This window comes from Saccopteryx leptura, chromosome 7 (assembly GCF_036850995.1).
Source record: "Saccopteryx leptura isolate mSacLep1 chromosome 7, mSacLep1_pri_phased_curated, whole genome shotgun sequence".
In the NCBI taxonomy this organism is placed as follows: Eukaryota; Metazoa; Chordata; class Mammalia; order Chiroptera; family Emballonuridae; genus Saccopteryx; species Saccopteryx leptura.
In genome coordinates, this window is record NC_089509.1 from 73,087,423 (window position 1) to 73,111,769 (window position 24,347).

Below are 24,347 nucleotides of genomic sequence, written 5' to 3' on the forward strand. Positions count from 1 at the left end.
ATGCCAGGCCGACGCTCTACCACTGAGCCAACTGGCCTGGGCTGGAAATCTTGTTTTATAAAACAATTTGCTAGAGGTAATTTGTCATTCCAGATAATTAAACTGTTATATAGATACAAAATTAAAACTATATGATATTGTACTGTGGTACAAATCTGATACTCATCTATGATAAGTAATCTATGATAAGGTAGGTACCATGATAAATCATTGAGAAAAGGCAATATCAATAAATAGCACTAGGATATTTTGGTTAACTTTTTAGAGTAAATTAGTTTGGATCCATATTCCAAAATACATTGCTCTGAGTTCAAATGTGGAAAACCTGATCATACTAAATATAAGAAAATGATAAGTGATTTGATTTTTATTAGGCTGATCTGATTAAACTTAATGAAAAATGTCATAAAAAGTAGATTTGACCATATTTTTCAAAAGCAACTGGATATCAGAAAATATAAATTAAAGGCAAATGAGAAGGTAGGAACATATACGAAACAATAAGGGGTGATATCCTTTTTAGAGTGAGAGAGAGAGAGCGAGGGAGGGACAGACAGACAAGAAGGGAGGGAAATGAAACACCTCAGCCCGTAGTTGTGGCACCTTAGTTGTTCATTGATTGCTTTCTCATACGTGCCTTGACCAGTGGGCTCCAACCGAGCCAGTGACCCCTTGCTCAGGCCAGCAACCTTGGGTTCAAGCCAGTGTCCCAAGCCAGCAACCATGAAGTCATGTCTGTGAGCCCATGTTTAAGCCAGGGACCCTGTGCTCAAACTGGCGACCTCATGGTTTTAAACCTGGGTCATCAGCGACCTGGGCCAACACTCTCATTCACTGCACCACCGCCTGGTCAGGCAGGGGTGATATCCTTAATAGGCAATGAGAAGTTTTAAAAAAGTGAATATACTCGATACTGATGGAGTAAGACAGGATCAGAATTCTCAAACACTGTTGGTGAGAGTACAAATCAGAAAAATTATTTGTATAATAATTTTAAAATGTGTGTCAGTGTCTTTCAAATCTTTATAATCTTTGACCCAGTATTCCACTGTTAGTAATTTGTCCTAAAAACAGACATACAAATAAAATTGACAGATACTCATGCACAAGGAATTTGATTTAAATATTAGTTTTGTAGTGGTGAGAATGGATATAGTCTAAATATACACTGTTAGTGTAGTGGTTGAGTAAATCTTGATACTTCCAAGAAATAAAATATGTGACCTTAAAAAGCTGTTAGAACTATCCTTTTTAAGCTGCCTTTTACCAACACAGTATCCAAATTCGGGATATTGCCCTAATTAGAATCATCTCCAGGTCCACTCTACTATCCTGTCACCTCCTTTTGATCTGATGAATCCATTAATCAGTCTAAATGTTAATGTATTCTGCATTGAAATGATATTTTAATGTGGTAAGTAGTCCTCTTTTCCTTTTGTAGAAGAAAAGTGTATTTCATTTTATATCCACCATACATCATTCTATACTTTATCTTATCTTTTCCAGTAAATCTCTTGGAAATATCTTAAAATATTTTTTAAAATTTCCATGCAATGTGTTTTATCTTCTATTAACTTTAAGTACCAGAGAGAGATAATGAGAATTCATGGTTTGTGTAATTCCTCAAAACATTTTTTTTTTGCAGGATTGGTAAGCTGATTTGTTCTTGCTTGTAACATGATGGTCTTTTATCCCAGCTTCTTACTCCTGAGCTTAAAATAATATCTTCCGGTGATCTGCTCTTGCTCCGTCCATCAGTTACTTCAGGTGCCTCCTCTTGTAGGCTGGTTCAGCCCCATCCTGAGTTACAACTACTAGGAATCATTTTGCGTTTTAAGCTATTTCCTCCTTTGCCAACTTAGAATCTGTTTGGCAAACCATACTGTGTGCAGAAGAGCATTGCACCTTTACATGGGACGTCAAAAAGGAAGCATGGATGTATGTAGTCTCTGTTTTAGAGAACCTTGAGTCATGGAGCCAAGAAAAATATTTTTAAAAATTATAAGAGGGGCCAAGTAAGTAACAGTTCTATAAAAAAAAGAGCAGGAGGTTGTTCAAGTATTTAACTTGACTATATGTATCTGGGGCTAGTTAGAGGACATAATTAGTTATCGTGGCAAACTATAGTATGAAATAGAAAAGATTAGTAAACTAAAATAGGGATATCCAATCTTTTCTAATTCTTTTGTGAACTTTTTTCCCCCTCCATCAGATTTTCCATTCAACCTTTCTTGGAGTTGACTTTTTTTTTCCTGACAGAGACAGAGTCAGAGAGAGGGACAGATAGGGACAGACAGGAAGGGAGAGAGATGAAAAGCATCAAGTCTTCATTGTGGCTCCTTAGTTGTTCATTGATTGCTTTCTCATATGTGCCTTGATCAGGGGGCTGCTGCAGAGCAAGTAACCCATTGCTCAAGCCAGCGACCTTGGGCTTCAAGCCGGCGGCCTTTGGGCTCGAGCCAGCAACCATGGGGTCCTGTCTGTTATCCCATGCTCAAGCTAGCAACACTGTGCTCAAACCGGATGAGCTCATGCTCAAGCCGGCGACCTCTGGGTTTTGAACCTGGGTCCCCTGCGTCCCAGTATGACGTATCCACTACTCCACAGCCTGGTCAGGCTTGAGTTGCTTTTTCAATAATTTTGTTTTTTCCCACTTTTTAGAGCCTGCTGGAATTGAACTATATTTGTCTGTTTCCCTCCATGTTTAATAAAATATTTTAATTGTGCTGTATTTCACAGTATATTCTTCAGTTACACTTTCACTGTTCCCGCAAAACCAAGCAAATATATGGCTATTTGAAGACACTGTTTTAATTACTGGAAAATTAGCTGGTAAGTGTAACACATTTTACTCAGCTAGTAAGTAAACACTTAAAGTGATTATTATGCAAACTATATTTCTTCACTAATAAATCAGTCTTGATTGTAATGATGTGAAAAAAATCCAGATTGATCAGGGACGATTAGTATTCCCTGTAAGTTTTTCTGAACTGAGTCTTGTTTCACTATCAATCTGTAGTGTGTATATTTTTTTGTGTAGCAGGAATCATTCTCTCCTTTACTATTTTAACCCCCTGAATGAGACCTCTGGACTTCTGGGAAGATTGCAGAGAGCTTCTGAACTTCTTTACAAATCACATTTCTCCCTGGGCTTTAGTGGTTGGATTAGTAAAAGGCCTGAGCCCTTTGGAACTTCTGAATTTGCAGGTCACCTTTATCCCTGCCTCTGGCATTGACCTTGCTGTTCGGGAAAGGCCTGAGACTGGGCAGTGGCACTCCTTTGCCACTATTGCAAGCAGTGGGGAGCTTTCATTTGTCTGGGTAAGACTGCCCAGGCCTTGGCATGTCCCTGTGAGAACACTGAGCCCTCTCGAACCCTCAGGTCTATTTTACTGCCCTGTTTCCCTGAGTTGACGTATTGGTAAGACCAAGCAGGAAAGGGTGGATGTTTCTGACCATGGTAGTTAGCTCATTTCTTAGGATTACACATCCTCATTTTCATAAAATGTTTATATTTTTTTCCTTCTAAGATTTTGGTATTCATTTTTTTATAGTGAAACTGTGTGAATATATTTGTGGTAAAAGGAGAAGTTCGAAATTTCAGGAAAGTACAAAACCTTAGAGAAGATCAGCTAGACTTTCCTTTAGTGTGCATGTTTTCGGTTGTATGAATTTTAGATGTTCGGCATAAGTAAGTCACATAATGTAAAAAGTAAGTTACAGATAGTAGCTGTAAGTAATCAGAAGGTGTCAGATTGTGTCCTCAGTTTGACCAAGCAAGAATAATATATCATAAATGCATAGTTTTTCGTTATATCCCTTAGTGATTTTGTAGATACTATTTTTCTAGCTTCATATATAAAAAGTAAACTATACATTGATTTTGAGAATTATCTTACATTCTTTTATTATTTATTGTCATGCAACACTTAAAAAACCAGTACTTATTTTTTATCCTAATAATTTTAGCTGGTTCCTTCTCTTTCATCAGTGATCCTTAAAAAATACAAAGCAAAAGCTGAAGTCTGAAAATTTTTAGTTTTAGTGATTTGAGTTGATCCTTGAATTGTTAAATATGGTATGTTAATTACAGAAGTATCAATAATGCCAGAATTTTGATTCCATAAATTATATTGGTGGATAGTCAACTAAAATTATTACATGAGATAATATTTGTAAATCGAGAGCCTGGCATTTGGAAGATTTTTAATGCATGTTTAGTTATCTAATAGTAGAACTTAACCACTTAAGTATAAGACTGGATATCAGCAAGGTCACTTTCTGTTACAAGTTGCTGAACACCGAATGCTAAATCACCTTAAGTCCAAAGGAGGCATTTTATTTATTGCTCAAATAATTGATAGGTATAGGGTTCTGACCAACTTTAAACATGGCTTGATCAGGGCTTCTGTTGAAATAATTGAGAAGTAGTTTTTCTCCATTTCTCAATTGTTCACTCCTTAAATATTGTCTCAGTTTTCAAACCAGCTCACTTTTGGTCAGAAGATGGCTTTTGCAACTCTTGGACATACAGCTAGTCATATAAAATCCAGTGAGGGAAAGGCAAATCATTTTCCCCCTACATGTGTAAGCAAAACTCACATTGCATCTCATGAACTAGGGTTGTCATAAGGCCCATCATGAACAAACCAGTATGACCAGTAGAATAACGAGATGCTTTTGATTGGCTTCGTCCCGCTCTGTTATGCACCATTAACTCCACTTCTGTTATGGAATTGAAACCCCAGGTGAACCATATGGGCTAAATGATCAGTATGTGATTCCCTAGCATAAAACCCAAAAAAGGGTAAAAATTTTCTTGGCAGCAAAATCAAGCAATCTATAGGATATGTATGATGTAAAGAAAGGTAAACTTATTTGTTCAGTTCCAAATTTAATAATTACAGGCGATGTTGTAATGTTTAGAAATAATAATTGCTTCCTTTAAAGTAAATGTCCTGGCCAATATACTGTGTTTAGTATGAACTTGTTTTGTTTATTTGTAATTAAGGTGCTTTTTTTTCCAGATGCCAAATCTCAACCAAGTGTTCAGTTTTCAAAAGCCTTAATTGAACTACCAGACAGCCATCACATTAGCAATGTTACAGGCTATCTTACAGTTCTACAACAGTTTTTGAAAGTGGACAATTTTCTGTATACATCTGAAATTACTCTTAATAAGTCAGGTATTGTCTCATTTTTTATATATATATATAAATCTTTCATTAAATACTATAAAGTTACTTAGATTGGATAGTCATTTAAGCTTTGGAGGATACGTGTCACTTTTTTTTAGGTTTTATTTATTTATTTATTTATTTATTTATTTATTTCTGAAGTTGGAAACAGGGAGGCAGTCAGACAGACTCCCGCATGCGCCCGACCGGGATCCACCCGGCATGCCCACCAGGGGGCGATGCTCTGCCCATCTGGGGCGTTGCTCTGCTGCAACCAGAGCCATTCTAGCGCCTGAGGCGGAGGCCATGGAGCCATCCTCAGCGCCCAGGCCATCTTTGCTCCAATGGAGCCTTGGCTGTGGGAAGGGAAGAAAGAGATAGAGAGGAAGGAGAGGGGGAAAGATGGAGAAGCAGATGGGCGTTTCTCCTGTGTGCCCTGGCCGGGAATCGAACCCGGGACTTCTGCACACCAGGCCGACACTCTACCACTGAGCCAACCGGCCAGAACCTATTTATTTATTTTTGGAGAGAGAAAGAGCGAAGGGGAGAAGGAGCAGGAAGCATCAATTCCCATACGTGCCTTGACCAGGTAAGCGCAGAGTTTCGAACTGGCGACCTCAGCTTTCCAGGTTGACGCTTTATCCACGGGCCACATGTCACTCTTGAAACATAAATCTAATTGTTAAAATATTTATAAGAAATTCTCTTTTATGCAGTGAAAGACAGATTGCACAATAGTCTTTTGCATGCACTATTTTTTTAAAACATATTTTTTTTATTTTTTACTTATTTTAGAGAGGGGAAAGAGAGAGAGACAAGGGGGAGTAGGAAGCATCAGCTCCCATATGTGCCTTGACCAGGCAAGCCCCGAGTTTTGAATAGGCAAACTCCATGTTCCAGGTTGACACTTATCCACTGAGCCACTACAAATCAGGCTCTGCATACACTTTCAAATTAATGAAAATTTAATTTACAAGATACTTTTATCTAAAAGTAAAAAAAGTATAGAAAATAGTAATGATAATTGTGTAACTTAGCAAATTAAAAATATATTTAAAATGGAAATTTGATTTAAAGAAATTTGCACATACCTTTTTATAATTTGAGCTTTTTATTCATATCAAATTGATAAGAAGTTTCAAAATTGTTAAATATAAAAAAGTTTGTAGATTAGCATATGGAATTATAAATTTTCTTTTCATATATAGTACTATTCTGAGTAAAATATGTCTTTCAGATTCAGCAGCACTAGTAATATTTATATAAGGCAATCATGATCTGCCAGTTAAAGGAGTGATAGAATTTTTTTTTTAATTAAGTGAAATGGTACAAGGCGGGTAGGCAGAGAGACAGACTCCCCGCATGCACCCTGACCAGGATCCACCCAGCAAGCCCCATACTGGGCGATGCTCTGCTCATCTGGGGCTGCTGCTCAGCAACTGAGCTGTTTTAGCACCTGAAGGCCATGAAGCTATCCTCAGTGGGGTCAACTTTGTTCAAACCATTTGAGCCTGGCTGTGGGCTGGGTTGGGAGGGGACAGATGTCGCTTCTCCTATGTGCTCTGACTGGAATTGAACCCAAGACTTCCACAGGCAAGGCTGACATGCTGCTGCTGAGCCGGCCAACCAAACCCTTGTTGTTGTTTTTTTCTTTTTTCTTTTTTCTTCTTTTTTTTTCTTTTTTCAAGCTGGAAATGGGGAGGCAGTCAGACAGACTCCTGCATGTGCCTGACCAGGATCCACCCGGCATGCCCACCAGGGGGCGATGCTTTGCCCCTCTGGGGCGTCGCTCTGTTGCGTCCAGAGCCACTCTAGCACCTGGGGCAGAGGCCACAGAGACATCCCCAGCACCCAGGCCATCTTTGCTCCAATGGAGCCTTGGCTGTGGGAGGGGAAGAGAGAGAGAGGAAGGAGAGGGGGAGGGGTGGAGAAGCAAATGGGCGCCTCTCCTGTGTGCCCTGGCTGGGAATCGAACCCGGGACTCCTGCACGCTGGGCTGATGCTCTACCGCTGAGCCAACCGGCCAGGGCCGTTGGTTTTTTTAACCCACTGTAGCTGATGCTCTCAGTGCCGTAGCCCAATGACCCTGACTCTTCTGTAACCAGCCTGTGTTTCCTAGTGCACACTTCTGTGACTGCTTGGGGGCACTCGCTGGTCCAGGAAGCAAGCTTGACCCTCACATAGGTCAGGCTCTCAATGAATAACCCATAAGAGTACATCAATACAGTACTCCTTTTTTTTTTTTTTGTCTTGGCAAAGACAACTCTGAGCCTGATTCTGTCCAGTGAGAGTGAGCTGGAGTCGCCACAGAACTGACCTCAGTGGTGCTCATCTCCTAAGACCCCTGCTGAGAAACTACACTGCGAATGTCACTGAAATTTAAATTGTGACATGATGCAGGTGCCTACTATTTTGGGTTGCACAGTTCTAGAGTTCTGTGAATATGAAAGTTGTTTTTTTTAAATAAAAGTTGTCTTTCAGTCTCTTTTTCCCCTTGTACCATTCTTCCTTTTTCCTTTGAGTTGCTTTATCCCAAGTAGTGGGGTATCCGGCTCGGCAGTTGGAGCTGCATTTGGTCTCTGAAGCCACTGACTGCCCATAGCTGGGGGGATGGAGTTAACGGCAGTCACTTCAGAAAGCCAGCCGGCAGTTTGCAAGAGCTAATTTTCTTATACTTAAATTGAAAATTTTCAGTAAGCCAGTAGTTGCCTTCTCTGACGACTGATAAATACCAGATGGTGACAACTCCTGCCCGTGGCCCCTTCTTGCTGCCTCCAGCTCTGTGGCTCACTCTCTTCTGATTTGGGGGTTTTGCTGTCTGTTGGAAAGCTCTTCTCTAGGTGTTTGCGTGGGTGGCGCCTTCTCAGTTGGCCAGAGCTCAAACCTGCTCTCAGAGAAGTGGCCTTCCTGACCACCAGTTACATTGCCTGTCCCGGTTTTCCTTAAAGCACTGATAAGGTACCTTCTGTCATGTTTGTGAGAAAAACTGACGACGAGTAAAGAAAGGAGAAAAAAGGATTTTTGATAGTAATGGAAATTGTGGAAAACATATTGCAGGCAGTGTGGGAGATCATGTACTCACTGTATCTTTGGGGCCTAGATGAGTGTTTGGTCCCAGTAGGTGATGCAAATATTTGTTAAATGAGTGAACAAAACTCTAGCTTTTAAGCCATAGAGTCCGAAGTCTGTCCACGAAGAGCAAATAATATATAGTAAGTGTCTTCATTCAACTATTTTTGTTTTAGTAAATTACTTGAAAAATCTAAAATGATCAAATCTTGGAGAAAATATATATTTTAACATTATTTATAATCACGTTATCTAATTCATTGTAAATATTCTGGTGTATTTATAACTTTGGCATTCTAATATTTCAAAAAACAAAACAGGGAATTTTTACTTCCCACCCAAATAATAAATTTAAGATCTGATATTTAAGAAGGTATACACTGTAAGATGTATAATCAAAAATTTAAAACTTTGGATCAAGCCTGACCTGTGGTGGCGCAGTGGATAAAGCGTTGACCTGGAACGCTGAGGTCGCTGGTTCGAAACCCTGGGCTTGCCCAGTCAAGGCACATATGGGAGTTGATGCTTCCTGCTCCTCCCCCCCTTCTCTCTCCCTTCTCTCTCTCTCTCTCTCTCTTTCTGCCTCCTTCTCTAAAAAGTGAATAAATAAAAAAAACCTTTAAAACTTTGGGCCAAGCAGCGTAATGAATTCTTCTACTAATCTCCTTTCCCCTACTTTTCAAGGTTTGAAATCTGAATAATACTGTAATACTAATTTTGAAGTCTTAAGTTTACATTTTTTAATTAATAACTATTTTATTAATCAAATATATATCAAGGCCTATTAATTTTATGAGCTAACAATATTGCAGTAACTTTGTAAAACTTATTATGCATTAAAGATTGTACTTTGGATCAGAATGCTTTTTTACATAAGGTAACTTTGAGTACAATCAAGTCTGTTGATTTTAGTACTTGAAACAGATGCTCTTGAGAAAAAGAGAAGTTTAGACCAATACCTGGATTGATAATGTGATATGGTAGAACCGTTATTCAGGTATACCAGTAAGGTGTGTGTTTTTTGTTGTTAGTTTTATAGGTTTGTAAAATCATTAAGTTACATTCCACTGACCTTAAGTCCGAAGACTGAGAGAATTAGATCTCTAGGCTCATATAGATTTGTCAGTGTTACATAAGTATAACCTGTTTTTGTTTATGATATATTTCAGAAATCCTAAATGAGAATTTAGTATCTATTTAATATTAAAAAGGATAGCACTGGCTGAACTGGAGAAACTATATAATTTAGGCCCATATTAATTTGTTATTAATATGTCACTACAACCTGTGTTTTATGTAAGATTTTAATAAACTGTCTCTTGTAGGTTTTGAAAGCATTGAATTAACTCCTCTTGCCGCAATATGTGTGAAGATATATTCTGGAGGGAAAGAATTAAAGGTGGATGGCTCTATTCAAGTTTCTCTCCCCCTTTTACATACAAATGATTTAAGTGCAGGGGATCATATACCTGCCTGGACATTTGATATGAACACAGGTATGTGAATTAGATGAAAATATTCTGAATATTTTTCTTTTAATGTTTGAGCTTAGAAATATGTTCCTATGTTCTTATTTTTTCAGCCTTATTTAGATATAATTGAGGAATGAAACTTCTATATTTTAATATATATAGAATAAAATTTAATATGCCTTATTTTTGAAAACAACTATAGTTTATATTTGACTGTTTTAGCTTTAGTAGAGCAATTAAATCAGTAATGTTAGAATTTTAAGTACTTTTTCAACCACCAAAATTGGCCCCACTTTGATTAATGTAATACAACTCTGGGGAAAATTATGCCACTATATTATATGAACAAATAGCTTATTTACTTACCTTCCTGTGTGAGCAAGAGCTTACCTGATGCCGCCAGAACTGCCCAGCTTCCAAGGCATGGGCCCCTTTCTCAGGGCTAACCCACTCTGGGCCACCCTGCTTTCTCTCTGAGGCTCCAGCCGGCTTCTCCATGATCGCGTGTGTTACCACACTGGACACCTTGCAGCACCCACATCCACCACTCCGGATTTGGGGGTCTGCAACAACTGGCATTATCCCATTGGCTACTTGAGTTGGAGAAATGTCCTTTTTCTTTATAGATAAAGAGTTCATTCTCATCTAACCAGCAAAGACTTTGTTCAGGCGCCTAGTAAGCAATCCAATTAAAAGCACAGCCCAAGCCCTGGCCAGTTGGCTCAATGGTAGAGCGTCAGCCTGGCGTGCAGGTGTCCCGGGTTCGATTCCCGGCCAGGGCACAAAGGAGAAGTGCCCATCTGCTTCTCCACCCCTCCCCCTCTCCTTCATCTCTATCTCTCTCTTCCCCTCCCACAGCCAAGGCTCCATTGGAGCAAAGTTGGCCCGGGCGCTGAGGATGGCTCTGTGGCCTCTGCCTCAGGCGCTAGAATGGCTCTGGTTGCAACAGAGCAACGCCTGGATGGGCAGAGCATCGCCCCCTGGTGGGCATGCCGGGTGGATCCCAGTCGGGCGCATGCAGGAGTGGGAGTCTGTCTGACTGCCTCCCCGTTTCCAACTTCAGAAAAAAATTTTTTTAATTAAAAAAAAATAAATAAATAATAAATAAATAAATAAAAGCACAGCCCATTTTTCTTCTCCTTTCCTTGGGATATTTCAACTCTTACCCACCTTGGGGATTTTCTAAAAACAGCTCAGATTAAGTCTTGGACCTGCTACTTAAAGTAAGGAGACCCAGAATTCTCAGAGAAGACTCAACCAAGTTCACTGGATTTTGAAGTAGAAAGTTGGTGGGTCATAGTGGGTCTCGCTTGTATCTTGCACCGGGTCAGGCTCCACAGAGCGGTCCTGCGTGGTGGGCTTCTTGGGACTCCTGCCGTCACTGTGCCGATAAATGATAACAATGTCCAGACCTGTAGAAGATTTTTTAAGAGTTGATTTGAGCCAAAAATGGATTACAGTTGCTTGGAAGCAAGATTTCAGATGCTTCGGAGAACAGCTTGCAATTTCTTTTATTCATTTGAGGGAAAATAAGAGGATTTTACATGAGGGTGGTAGAGCAAGGTAGAGACTGCATTACAAGATTATGTGTTTTCTTGAGGGTAGTTATGCTTTGGAGGGGTGTTACTTTTGGCATTTCAAAGGTGTGTTAACTAGTGGCCCCGAAACAATGGACAGGGCTTTCTTAAAAACCTTTCAATAAAGAAATTATAGGCCTGGGGATGAGACTACCCACTTTACCTGCCCAATGAGGAATTTAGGATTTATTATAATATACCTTTGTCATCCACAGGGAAACCTTTTAATCTCAACACGCCATTCTGTGCTCAGCACTCACTTCTGGTCCTCAGAGATGGGAGTGTCAGTCCCACACTGAGCAGTTCTCAGGAACCAGCTGAGTATTTTCCAGTTCAGTTCAGACGCTGTCTATCTGGACTTTGCATCAGATCCCACAGGTTTAGGGCTTAGTCCCACAAGACCGCCCTTCCTTCTCAGATGTCAATCACAAGCCCAGTTTGCCACCTGTGCTTCTGACCAACTGGCTATAAATTGGAGGTCTCCATGACCTCTCTTTGAGGTCAGTACTTTGCTAGGACAGCTCACAGCAAAACAGATTAACCAGTGTATTATAAGAGGATAGAACGAAGAAAAAGCCAGGTAGAAAAGGTGCATAGGGCAGGGGCTGGGGGAAGAAGCCCAAACTTCCATGCCCTCTCCTCTGAGTACCTCGCCCTTGCAGCTCCTTGATGTGCTCACCGGTTCTGCTCTTGGGACCCCGTAGTTCAAGATTTTTATGCAGGCTTCATTCGTCGGCATGACTGGTTACATTATGGACCATTGGTGATGGAACGCAATCTCCTGTCCCTGTTCCTCTGTGTGACATGGTACTGAAAGGTCCAGCCCCTCTAATCACTTGGTTAGTTTCCTTGACAACCAGCCCCTCAGCCTTGGAGATTTTCCTAAAACTGCCTCATTAACAAACTCAAGTGTGGTTGAAAGTGGCTTGTTACAAATAACAAAAGACACTCTTTTCACCTTTTTGGGTCCTCTCACTTAGGAAGGTCGGAGGATTTTAAGAGCTCTGTGCCAGGACTGAGGACTAAGACCAAATATATATTTCTTATTATAAATCATAATATCACAGTAGTGTACTGTTGTAAATCATTGAATTAAGAACTCTAAGACTTGGATTTTAGCCCGTTTACCAGCTGTGTGATTTCTGAACCGCTCCCTTATTTGGATCTCATTTTCCTTACATGTTGAATGAGAAAGTTATTTTAAAATACTTAAAGAAGAATGGCTGCTCTGCTTTGAGTCCTGATTTCTGATTGTTCCCTCTGGCAAAGGCCCTTGTGTCTAATGTACCTTCCAAGGACAAAATTTTTGAATTGATTTATCACTGTATACACTATAACTGTTTAATCAGAATCCCAGAACAGGTGACAAATAACCACCTATTGATACTGATATTACTACTCACATCCTTAAGATATGCCTCAATAGGCACAATTTAAACATTATTTGGAAAGTCGTGATTTCCTTAAATGTGCCTATATCCTTTATTTATAATCCCATGGTAATACATTGCTCCAGTTTTCATAATTTTTGAAAAAGTTCTGCAAGGCATTTTATACATGAATCTCAGCAAATTCCTGTCAACCCTAAAGAAACATTATTGATAACTGCTTGGTGTTTTTACTTATCTTTCTTTTTAGGCACTTGGATAAATCATGGCCAGGGAACGGTCAAGGAACATAATTACCATTTAATTTGGACATATAATGCACCACATTTGGGCTACTGGATAGCAGCTCCACTTCCAGAAACTAGAGGTTTGTAAAAATAAAAAATAATTTTTTAAAAACCCTGTAGTTGTATTGGGATTGATAGCCGCAACTCTCGATTGTAAGCCTTGCCATTTAACTCCTGTATGTCCCTGGAAAAAGGCTTCTAGGGTCTGGATCTCAACTTTATTTTTTTCATGTGTAAGAGAAGAGCAGGCTCCATGAACTTTACGGTCTCTTATAGCTACAGTGTCTGATAAAGTAGGAAGTTTGTTTAAATCAAGTATTTTCTTTTCTTAGTTTACTTTTTGTGAATGAATTCTCCCTGGATCAGGGCATTCAGTTGCAGGGAGCAGGAACAGATTTTGGATAATTAAAATAAATAATATTAGAATATAGGATGCTAGAGAAGGCTGGAGAATTCTAAAAGGCAGAAATCCCAGAAGGCCCAGTTAACAGGCCTCCTTGACGGTCTTCACTAGATTACTGCTGCATGATGGCTGACTCCAACTCTGCAGCCCTTTCCTCACACTGTTCCTGATCAGTCTGGGGATGAAGAATTCGGTTGGCCTAGACTTGGGTCATGAACACACCCCTTGGAAGGCTGCTGAATAATAATAGTGTTCCCAGACTGTTCCCAACACAAGTGATAACGCCCAAAAAAGATTGGCTTGACATTTGAACAGAGGTGGACAAAAACTAAGAATTATCCACTAGGGATGATATATTCATACTCTGGGAGAAAAGAGTATTTCATTTTTCTAGATTTAACATGGTATGAAATTTATCTATCATTTGTACCTAAGAAAATTCTACATTTATCTTTGAGTTGTGTAACTCTCAAAATACTCAAACATTGCATATTTTATCCCTTCAGTTTTCTTTAAAAAACAATCCGTCTCATCTGTTGTAGTATAGACTGGTGGCACCTTGGGCCGCCGCCACTTTGTGGGCCTTTCGGGCGGTGGCTGGTGTAAACCGAGTTGTAGCTTGACTTTCCCCGCTGCCGGCATTGCTAAGTTAACTTTCTGGCCTTCAGCATCTTGCTCTTGTCTCTTACCTCATCCTTCTTTAACTTGCATGTTTATAATCTCCAAAAACAATGCAAAACTTTGCCCTTTCAAGTGAAGTTTGGGGAGAGGAGGAAAGCTAGATGCACGTCATTCCTTCATCCCTAATCATGTGTCAGAGAATTTACGATGTTTCCATGCAGCATTCTAGCATCTAACTTTATTATGGCTATTAACTTGAAGACACTCAGTTTTTCGGAAAACATTTTTTAAAACCTCTTTCTTTCTTTTCTTTTCTTTTCTTTTCTTTTTTCTTTCTTTTCTTTCTCTTCTTTCCCTTCCTCCCTCCCTCCCTCCCTCCCTCCCTCCCTCCCTCCCTCACTCCTTTCCTTCCTTCCTTCCTTCCTTTTTTACAGAGACAGAGTGAGTTAGAGAGAGGGATAGACAGGGACAGACAGACAGGAATGGAGAAAGATGAGAAGCATCAATCATTAGTTTTTCATTACGCATTGTAACACTTGCAACACCTTAGTTGTTCATTGATTGCTTTCTCATATGTGCCTTGACCGCGGGCCTTCAGCAGACCAAGTGTAACCCCTTGCTGGAGCCAGCGACCTTGGGTCCAAGTTGGTGGGCTTTTGCTCAAACCAGATGAACCCGCGCTCAAGCTAGCGACCTTGGGGTCTCGAACCTGGGTCCTCTGCATCCCAGTCCGACGCTCTGTCCACTGTGCCACCGCCTGGTCAGGCTGAAACCTTTTTAATATTCATTTTTTTTTGTTTGTTAACCTTTGGATTTTAAACTGCAAGTAACAAGACTTTTTTTTTGATAAAGCCAAATTTAGGATTGTAATAGAAGTATATGCCATTAACTATAATTGATCAAAAGAGATGTTCTCTCTGTTTCTATTTTGAACTTGGTACTTACGAGATTATTATTCAGAAACCAGGGGGTGGTTACTTTTGTTCTTCATGATGCAAAATATCATGCAGTCTTGCCAGCTGTCTGGCCTTATCCTATTCCAGATTTGCAACTATAATGAAATATTGATGAAAAAGAACAATTAATATTTAATGTAATACTTCAACTCAACTAAATCCAAGTTCTTTCATTTCTAATAAAAGTAGCCTAAGGAGCACTTGAATCTTATAGAAGTGTACCTTCCACTAAACATATACCTGAAACAACCAATTAATAGATGATATAATATGATTTTTGTTTCAGCTTATATGCTAGAAAAGATTTTGTGTGAATCAGAGTAGTGAAATAGAAGTGTGGGATTCCCATTTAGTTTGAACTAGATATCTACTGGTGGTGCTTTTATTCTGCAAGCATATAACAGTCTCAGGAACACTATACTACAAATATTGATAATTTGGTTGTAGCTCTGGCTTTGCCAGTAACTAACCGGGTGAATTTGAAATAGGTACTTATCTGAATATTAGTTTTTTTTGTTTCTAAACAGTAGGAATTGGAGATGATGATCCCCAATATTTCAAGACGTTTTAGACTGTGTTACTGTACAAACGGTGGTCCTCTGATGGGCTAGTTACTGTGCTGAGCTACTTTAATAGTAATTTAATATCTAAATCTGGTTTTAAAATCTTAAACAGAATTAAGAATTCCTTGAAAAAAAATATTATAAAGTGCAAGAAATTAGTTTGTCATAGATTGTTCTAGGTAAGGCGGTGAGTATAGAGTTTAATAAACAAGAGCTTATTAATGTTTTTAAATATTTGTTTTCACCTGACCAGGCAGTGGCACAGTGGGTGGAGTGTCAGACTGGGATGCGGAGGACCCAGGTTCGAGACCTTGAGGTCGTCATCTTGAGCGTGGGCTAGTTTGAGCAAAGCTCAGCAGCTTGGATGCAAGGTCGCTGGCTTGAGCAAGGGGTTACTTGGTCTGCTGTAGCCCCACGGTCAAGGCACATATGAGAAAGCAATCAATGAACAACTAAAGTGCCACAATGAAAAACTGATGATTGATGCTTCTCATCTCTCTCTGTTCCTGTCTGTCCCTATCTATCCCTCTCTCTGACTCTCTCTCTCTGTCTCTGTAAAAAAATATATATATATTGTTTTCACATGTATTTCAATTTTAAAACATATTGTAATTTTCTACCTTTCTAACCCCTTCTAGGAGGACACACCCACCCCCCCACCCCCCCCACACACATGCAGGTGCATAATTTTTTGCTGTTGTACATATAGGATTTGGGTAAACCCAAAAGTGAGTTTCACTGGAATCCTGTGGAGTGAAAACTGCTAGCATTATTCTATTGTGGAAATATATATGCGCTTTTTTTTTTTTTTTTTTTGCAATGAGAGAGAGAGAGAGAAACAGACGGGGACTGACAGGAAGGGTGAGAGAGAGATGAGAAGCATCAACCCATTGTTGAGGCACTTTAATCGTTCATTGATTGTTTTCTCATATGTTCCTTGACCGGGGCTACAGCAGAGCCAGTGACCCCTTATTCAAGCCAGCGACCATAGGGTCGTCATGTTTATGATCCCGCGCTCAAGCTGGCAACCTTGGGGTTTCAACCCTGGGTCCTCTGCATCCCAGGCCAACACTCTATCCACTGTGCCACCGCCTGGTCAGGCTACACTCTTACAGTTTTAGGAGCAGAAGCTGAATTTCACCCGGTTATAATCAAAACTTACTTCTTCACAGCTTTGGATCTCGAATGAGAATCCACAGATAGAATTGTTACTGGTATTTCTTTTTGGTTTGGAGAAATTTTATATTATGTAATATTGTACTTGGTTGCCTATTAGCTATGATAAACACTTTATTACTGCTCATCATATATGAAAGTGTGGCCAATTCTGGAGTGCCTGTTTGTATATAACTTTGAAGTCATGTAACAGTGTAGTATAGCCAACACTCACTGAGTGCTTATCGTGTGCTAAGCCCTGTTCCGTTTTATAAGCATTAACTCATTTAATCCTAAACCACCCACATGGGATAGATGTGACAGATATAAACTGAGATACAAAGAAATGAAACTTGCCCAAGATATAAATGGTGAGGCCAGGATTCCATTTCAGGCACTCTGGCTCCAAAGTCTGTATGCATATCTACAATGCTGCCTCTCCAAATCCTTCACTATTATTGTTACTTTACTTTTGTAAAATGTTATAAAATATAAAGCAGGGGTCCCCAAACTACGGCCCACGGGCCGCATGCGGCCCCCTGAGGCCATTTATCTGGCCCCCGCTGCACTTCTGGAAGGGGCACCTCTTTCATTGGTGGTCAGTGAGAGGAGCATAGTTCCCATTGAAATACTGGTCAGTTTGTTGATTTAAACTTACTTGTTCTTTATTTTAAATATTGTATTTGTTCTCGTTTTGTTTTTTTACTTTAAAATAAGATATGTGCAGTGTGCGTAGGGATTTGTACATAGTTGTTTTTTTTTATAGTCTGGCCCTCCAACGGTCTGAGGGACAGTGAACTGGCCCCCTGTGTAAAAAGTTTGGGGACCCCTGATATAAAGGATAGATTGAAAGACCCCATGATCCCAGGCCCTTCCAATGTCCTTAGTGAAGGAGAGAGTCTCATTTTGGAGGTTTATTTCAGGTAGATTACCAGAAAATCTGTTGTCTCACCATTGTCATTTTATCACTCTGGATACATATTATAATCTAGTTAATACTGATCAGTAGAATTGTTATATACATTTTTTGAACAAACTGAAGTTTTAGTGATACTAAAAAGATTACTGCAAGATGAGTTGCCCAGTAGCATTGATTTTCATGCAGAGTCTTAATAGCTCATGTTTGTCATTTTAGCGTATTTGTCAGCTTTTACTGCTGCTAAGCTTTTCACAGCAGCACTGTATCTCTGTGCTCTGTCATTCGGGGGATGGTGGGTCAGCTGTGCATCTGCTGGGCTCGGCTTACTGGGATCATGGCATCCTCTTGCCCTACAGACCAGGCCGAAGGAGTTGGAACTTTTAATCCTTCAAGTCCCAGAATTTTAGGATTCTCTCTAGTCCTTTCGCCCATTTGCTTTGGCAAATTTTTTTTTGAATTTATCTTTCAATTTTCTTTTTAATTGAACCCAGCTAGTAACAGTCCAGATTCACTACTGATATTCTACCTCAAAACCTCTTTGCACAAAGCTCAAGTTAATTGAAAGTATTTTCTCCCAGTTTTTGCCACCATATATTTTGCTTCTACATAACTTGGGTTACCATTTTTGCTGCCTTGCTGAAATAATTTCCTCACTGCTCACTGGGCTGAGGCCAGCGTCACATATTTTAGGGTTTTTGGGTTTTTTTTGTATTTTCTGAAGTTGGAAACAGGGTGGCAGTCAGACAGACTCCCGCATGTGCCTGACGGGGATCCACCCAGCACGCCCACCAGGGGGCGATGCTCTGTCCATCTGGGGCTTCGCTCTGTTGCAACCAGAGCCATTCTAGTGCCTGAGGCAGAAGCCACAGAGCCATCCTCAGTGCCTGAGCCAACTTTGCTCCAGTGGAGCCTTGGCTGTGGGAGGGGAAGACAGAGTCAGAGAGGAAGGAGAGGGGGAAGGGTGGAGAAGCAGATGGGCGCTTCTCCTGTGTGCCCTGGCTGGGAATTGAACCCGGGATTCCTGCATGCCAGGCCAACACTTCTACCACTGAGCCAACCAGCCAGGGCTTTTAGGGTTTTGTTAGAGCAACATTTCATCATTTTGGTACCAATGTCTATAACAGCCATTGCTGCAATAACAAATCCGCTATCTCAGTGGCTGATAATGGTGAACATTTGTGTATTGCTTACATTTCATGACTGTTGGGCTTGGCTTTGCTCAGTTCAACACTTCTTCTCATTCCAGAACCTGGGTATATGCCCTTATATGGTCCTCTAAGACGACAGGGTCATATCATGCAACCTCCTTTAAGGTGCCCACATTTCACTGGGCAGAGCAAGTCAGCTGGTTAAGCCCAAAGGGTAGAGAGGGTGTCCTTCACCCACCAGAAGCCTGTCTTTGGAGGGGATCAAACAAATACAAGTTTGTACACATATTCAGTCTGCCTCACCAAAGAGAAGACATAGTGGGAATTTTGATCTAAAATACATATATTTTTTTGTTTGTATTGAACCATTTAGGTTCAGGTATAAATGGAGACTCAAAGGACATAACTGCCTACCACACAGTGTTTCTCTCAGCCATATTAGGAGGGACGATGGTCATTGTCATTGGATTTTTTGCCGTGCTTCTTTGTTATTGCAGGTAAGAAAATATTAATGTGTACATACCCAAAAACTTATCAAATTATAGTATCGTCAGTATGCTCTGTGTATTACAAAATTTGTAGATATCAAAGGGTTCTTTATAATATGTAGATTAAAATAAAAATATATTCTAACAGCATTGCCTTATCTAATGTATATGTTGTGGGTTAAATATTTAAATGAACCTCCTTGATTATAAGTTGTAAACATTGTTTGCCTTCTCTTCTACTCTAGGGATAAGTGTGGTACTCCGCAGAAAAGAGGAAGAAATACTACTAAACTTGAAGTCCTCAAGAGAGACCAGACAACTTCAACAACACACATAAATCACATCAGTTCAGTCAAAGTTGCATTAAAAGCTGAGGACAAATCACAGTTTTTTAATGCCAAAAATTCCTCATACAGCCCGCAAAAAAAGGAACTATCAAAGACAGAGGCCGAAGAAAGAGTTTCCATGGTAAAAACTCGGGACAATTTTAAAATTTACAATGAAGATGTTTCATTTCTGTCAGCCAATCCAAATAATTACTTAAGAAACCCAACGCAGTCCTTGGAGTCCAGTGTTGGGGCCAAACAACCTAAACATATGAACAACAATCTGTCGTCTCTAGGTGATGCTCAAGAGGAGAAGAGGTATCTCACAGGTAATGAAGAGGTATACGGGCGCTCGCACATCCCTGAGCAGCTCATGCACATCTATAGCCCACCCATTGCCATCCTTCAAACATCCGACCTTTTCTCCACTCCAGAGCAGTTACATACTGCTAAGTCAGCTACTTTGCCTAGAAAGGGACAGTTAGTCTATGGCCAATTGATGGAACCAGTAAATAGAGAGAACTTTACACAGACATTGCCCAAAATGCCAATGCATTCTCATACGCAGCCTCCAGATGCCAGAGAAGAGAACATCCCACTTGAAGGTCAACAGAGCTTGCCATCCCAAACTTCCGACTGGAGCCGGTATTCAAACAGCTTACTAGAATCTGTTTCTGTTCCTGGAACACTAAATGAAGCTGTTGTAATGACTCCCTTTTCATCAGAGCTTCAAGGAATTTCAGAACAGACCCTCCTGGAGCTGTCCAAAGGAAAGCCCTCTCCACATCCCAGAGCCTGGTTTGTGTCTCTTGATGGAAAGCCGGTTGCACAAGTGAGGCACTCCTTTATAGACCTGAAAAAGGGCAAGAGAACCCAGAGCAATGACACAAGTCTGGACTCTGGGGTGGACATGAATGAGCATCACTTGAGTAGAAAACTTGAGAGGGAGAAAACTTTCATCAAAAGCATGCATCAGCCTAAGATTCTTTACTTAGAAGATTTAGACCTGAGCAGTAGTGAGAGCGGCACCACTGTCTGCTCCCCCGAAGACCCAGCTCTAAGGCACATTCTAGATGGAGGGAGTGGCGCTATCATGGAGCACCCTGGGGAAGAGTCCCCAGGAAGAAAAAGCACAGGTGAAGATTTTGAAGCCAATACATCCCCCACTAAAAAAAGAGGCAGACCACCACTCACCAAAAAAGATAGCAAAACTAATATCTGGAGGAAGCGAGAGGAACGGCCACTGATCCCCATAAACTAACACCAAGGATGGTTGTGTCTCTGCTCTCTCATGCTGTTTCTTCTTGCTTCTTGTTGTAAACTGCCGTATGAACTTCTTAAGGTGAGACTGAGCATTGCATTGGTCCCTGCACATGTCTCAAGCAGAGTAAACAGTAAAGTGGTTAATTCTGTAATGAGAAAGATAAGGGATGCTGTTTCTGATCTATTCTTTTCACTACTTTTTGGGTGCTGAATTTGAAGTATCCAAGAGTTCAGAATGTAAAATAGCTTCAAGATGTTCGTTACCTGAAAATGTTGCTCAGCCAGCCATCTTAGCCCTGACTCTCTTAAGAATAACCTTGTGAAATGTGTACTCCTAAAGTTGCTTCCATTTGAAAATGTTGCCTCTGCTTTGACGACTACCCCTGTGAAACATTTAGAAACTGTATTCTTCAGGCATCATATTCTTGTGAAATATTACTATTATGTTCTCCACTGCCTATACTTGAAAAATAACTTGATAAATGTTCTGGATTGATGTAATTCTAGACTTTAAAGGCCAAACAACATTTTTTCTCTCTCTTTTTGCTATAAACAGCATGTATATTTTATCAACCCCAAATAAATCCCATATTCATATAAAATGGGCAAGAAGCTGCTTACGCTTAGGGGAACTCCAGCAATTTGGTTGTTCTTGGATATAATGTCACAGAATAAATAATAAGGTAGTAATTTGTTATTTAGAAAACTAAGAAATGGCCCTGGCCAGTTGGCTCAGTGGTAGAGTGTTGGCCTGGTGTGTGGATGTCCCATGTTCGATTCCCAGTCAGGGCACACAGGAAAAGTACCCATTTACTTCTCCACCCCTCTCCCTTCTCTCTCTCTCTCTCTCTCTCTCTCCCCCCCCCCTCTCTCCCCCTCTCTCTCCCTCCTGCTCCTGCAGCCATGGCTTGATTGGAGCGAGTTGGCCCCAGGTGCTGAGGATGGCTCCATGGCCTCTGCCTCAGGTGCTTATTAATAAGAGCTCAATTGCTGAGCAACGGAGCCATGCCCCTGATGGGCAGAGCATTGCTCCCTAGTGGGCTAGCCGGGAGGATCCTGGTTGGGCACATGCAGGAATCTGCCTCCCTTCCTCTCACTGAGAAAAATAATCTGAGAAATGAATGCTCATTAAATTTTTATTATAAATTTTCTTTTCCCCTCAAAAGTGAAGTGAGCTTAGCTTAGCTGTCTAGGAGAACTTGACACCAATCTGGGAAAACAACAGAAATACTTATCTTTAAGACTTACTGATACATGTAAGCTAAAATCAGTTTTAAGATAGGTCTTCTATGAAAAAAATTTTTTGGCACTAAACTGCTATTAAACTTAATTTTAAAAAACAATGAGAGTTTCTTATGAACATTAAAAATTAACAAAATATGTAGAGCTGAAGGAAATAAACATTTCTTTTTTTTTTTAAAGTTGATGAGCTAAAAAAGAAATGCCATTTTCCTGAGACTAAAATAGCTTTAGGATATTAGGTGTATCTATAGATTTTTTTTCTGTTAATGTTCATAAAAGATGTTTGAGAAAAACAGTTTCAATTTCATGGCAAAAGTAGAAGTTTTTTCTTAAATCCCACTTATAGCCTTTACAATACTTCACCCCTACACCCCTCCCCCAGTTTTTGAAGTAATATGTCCATATTTGTTTTTCATTATGGCAAAGAATTCAGTGTGAACTGAACATTCAACAGCTGTTTTTAATTGTGTCTTCTATCTGAATGAATTATCATTCATATGTCCTAAAAATAAATCTCTTTGTTAATTAACATCAACTTATCCCATTTTTCTTTAAATTCCCATGAAGGCAACTGTCTGAAGCAGATTCCCTTTTTCCATGGGGGAAAATTGGAACCAAATTGCTTTGTTTCTCAACCCTCCTACCAAGATGAGAGCAGCGTAGAGACCCAAGGCACCTAAGTTGAAAGAACCAAAATTGCGCCACGTTAGCTTTAGTCAAATTATAAATGAATGTACAATGAAAGGAGAGCTCTTTTCCCCCAGAGAGTAGACTTCAGCCAGTTTTTTTCCTGTAACCATTTCTGAAGCATCCAACCTGTCAGATGAGACTGCTCTCTTTCTGTATTAACCCAAAGAACTTACAGACCAAGGGAAAAGTTTGCTATCTTTTACCTTGACCTATAGACAAGGTAAATGTTTTGGTAATACCTAGGTTAAATTTATTTTTGTGAGGTGTAGTGATAAGGCCCAACATTAGAGGAAACTTCTTATTGGTCTTATACAGAAAGATGCACTAAAAGTGGCATAAAAAAATGACTTGGAAAAGGTTAAGGAGTTAGTGCTCTGCTGAAGTGCCTTTGATATAAGACTTGCTTTATTAGAAGGATATGATAACATCTATCTCAAATGTGCATTTTCTTTGTTAGCCAAATTAAGTAGATGTGCAGTTTTTATTTTTTTAAAAATGTAGACCTAGCATTTCACATTGGAACAATGAAATTTGCACGCAAGTAGCATTTCTTCTGTGTATTCTTTTTTTCAACCCAGTTTATATTGAGACATTGTTTATGTTGGAATGAAGTTAAAAATGATAGAGTGAAAATGTTGTGCTTCTTCAAGATTTTAAATGTGTATTTCTTCCACCTTTAAGTAAAAATATTTCATCTCTCTACTTAGAAACGGAACACACTTGTTGATAGAAGGGTATATCATTAAGGTATGCTACTTATTCTGTGTAAAGGAAAAGATGTCTCCCCAAGGGCTTTTCTAGAAATACATTTCTTTGGTTTCAGAATAAAACCTTATTTTTTTATACACTGCATATTCTGTTCTCAATTGGGAGTATAGGCAATTTATCTTTTCTAATGATTAAAAATGTGCAACTTCTCATTTTTGAGTAGTTCACAAATTTCCTGTTAAAAAGCTGAAGCCATCTACTTTTTCTTAACCCAGGTGATAATAAACTTACAATATTTACAACTTTCTTAAATTTTTAAATTGAAAACCAACCCAGCTTTTTGCAAATATAAACCTAGAGAATTTTGGTCACAAATTATTAACATTTGTGGAGCCTTTGTATATACTTTACATATACCTTAAAAGCAAAGTTATCCCTCAATTAACTGATGGATTTGTTTACTAAAGCACACTTATATGTATTTTTGAATACATATTAAGATCGAGACTTTATAAAATCCGTTTTTATGACAGGCAGTTGTATAGGGATTATATACCCTTTTATAATACACAGTACACCAAGATCACAAATGTTGAGGAATAAAAGCACTTATTTGCTTTGGCAATCATATTCAGATCACTTTCTCTGTGTTTGAGTTCTTTGGTATCGGCACATTATAGAGTTTTAGGGATCTGTGGGTCAAATAATATCCCCCCAAAGTTCCAGAAAGGTGAAGATCAAAGTTACGTATTCATTAGAGGGAATGAGCTACTCATTTTCCCATGCACTGGCTTTGTAAAGAATTGACCATGTTAATTTCCATCTCAGACCTAGAGTTGACATTTTGCCCTCTGTTTCCAGGTGTTTCTATATTTTGTATTTCATCAGAGGAATC

General features: G+C 39.7%; 1 protein-coding gene across 1 annotated transcript in view; it reads left to right on the forward strand.

The window, feature by feature from the left end:
- The window catches only part of FAM171B (family with sequence similarity 171 member B), a 71,670-nt gene extending 48,255 nt beyond the window's left edge, over positions 1-23,415 (forward strand). Inside the window, exons 3-8 of the mRNA XM_066345356.1 lie at positions 2,740-2,832; positions 5,028-5,186; positions 9,572-9,742; positions 12,934-13,050; positions 19,109-19,232; positions 19,469-23,415. Coding sequence (XP_066201453.1) covers positions 2,740-2,832; positions 5,028-5,186; positions 9,572-9,742; positions 12,934-13,050; positions 19,109-19,232; positions 19,469-20,810 — 2,006 coding nt within the window. The 3' untranslated portion in view covers positions 20,811-23,415. The remainder of the gene's footprint in view (positions 1-2,739; positions 2,833-5,027; positions 5,187-9,571; positions 9,743-12,933; positions 13,051-19,108; positions 19,233-19,468) is intronic.
- Positions 23,416-24,347: the final 932 nt, after the last annotated feature.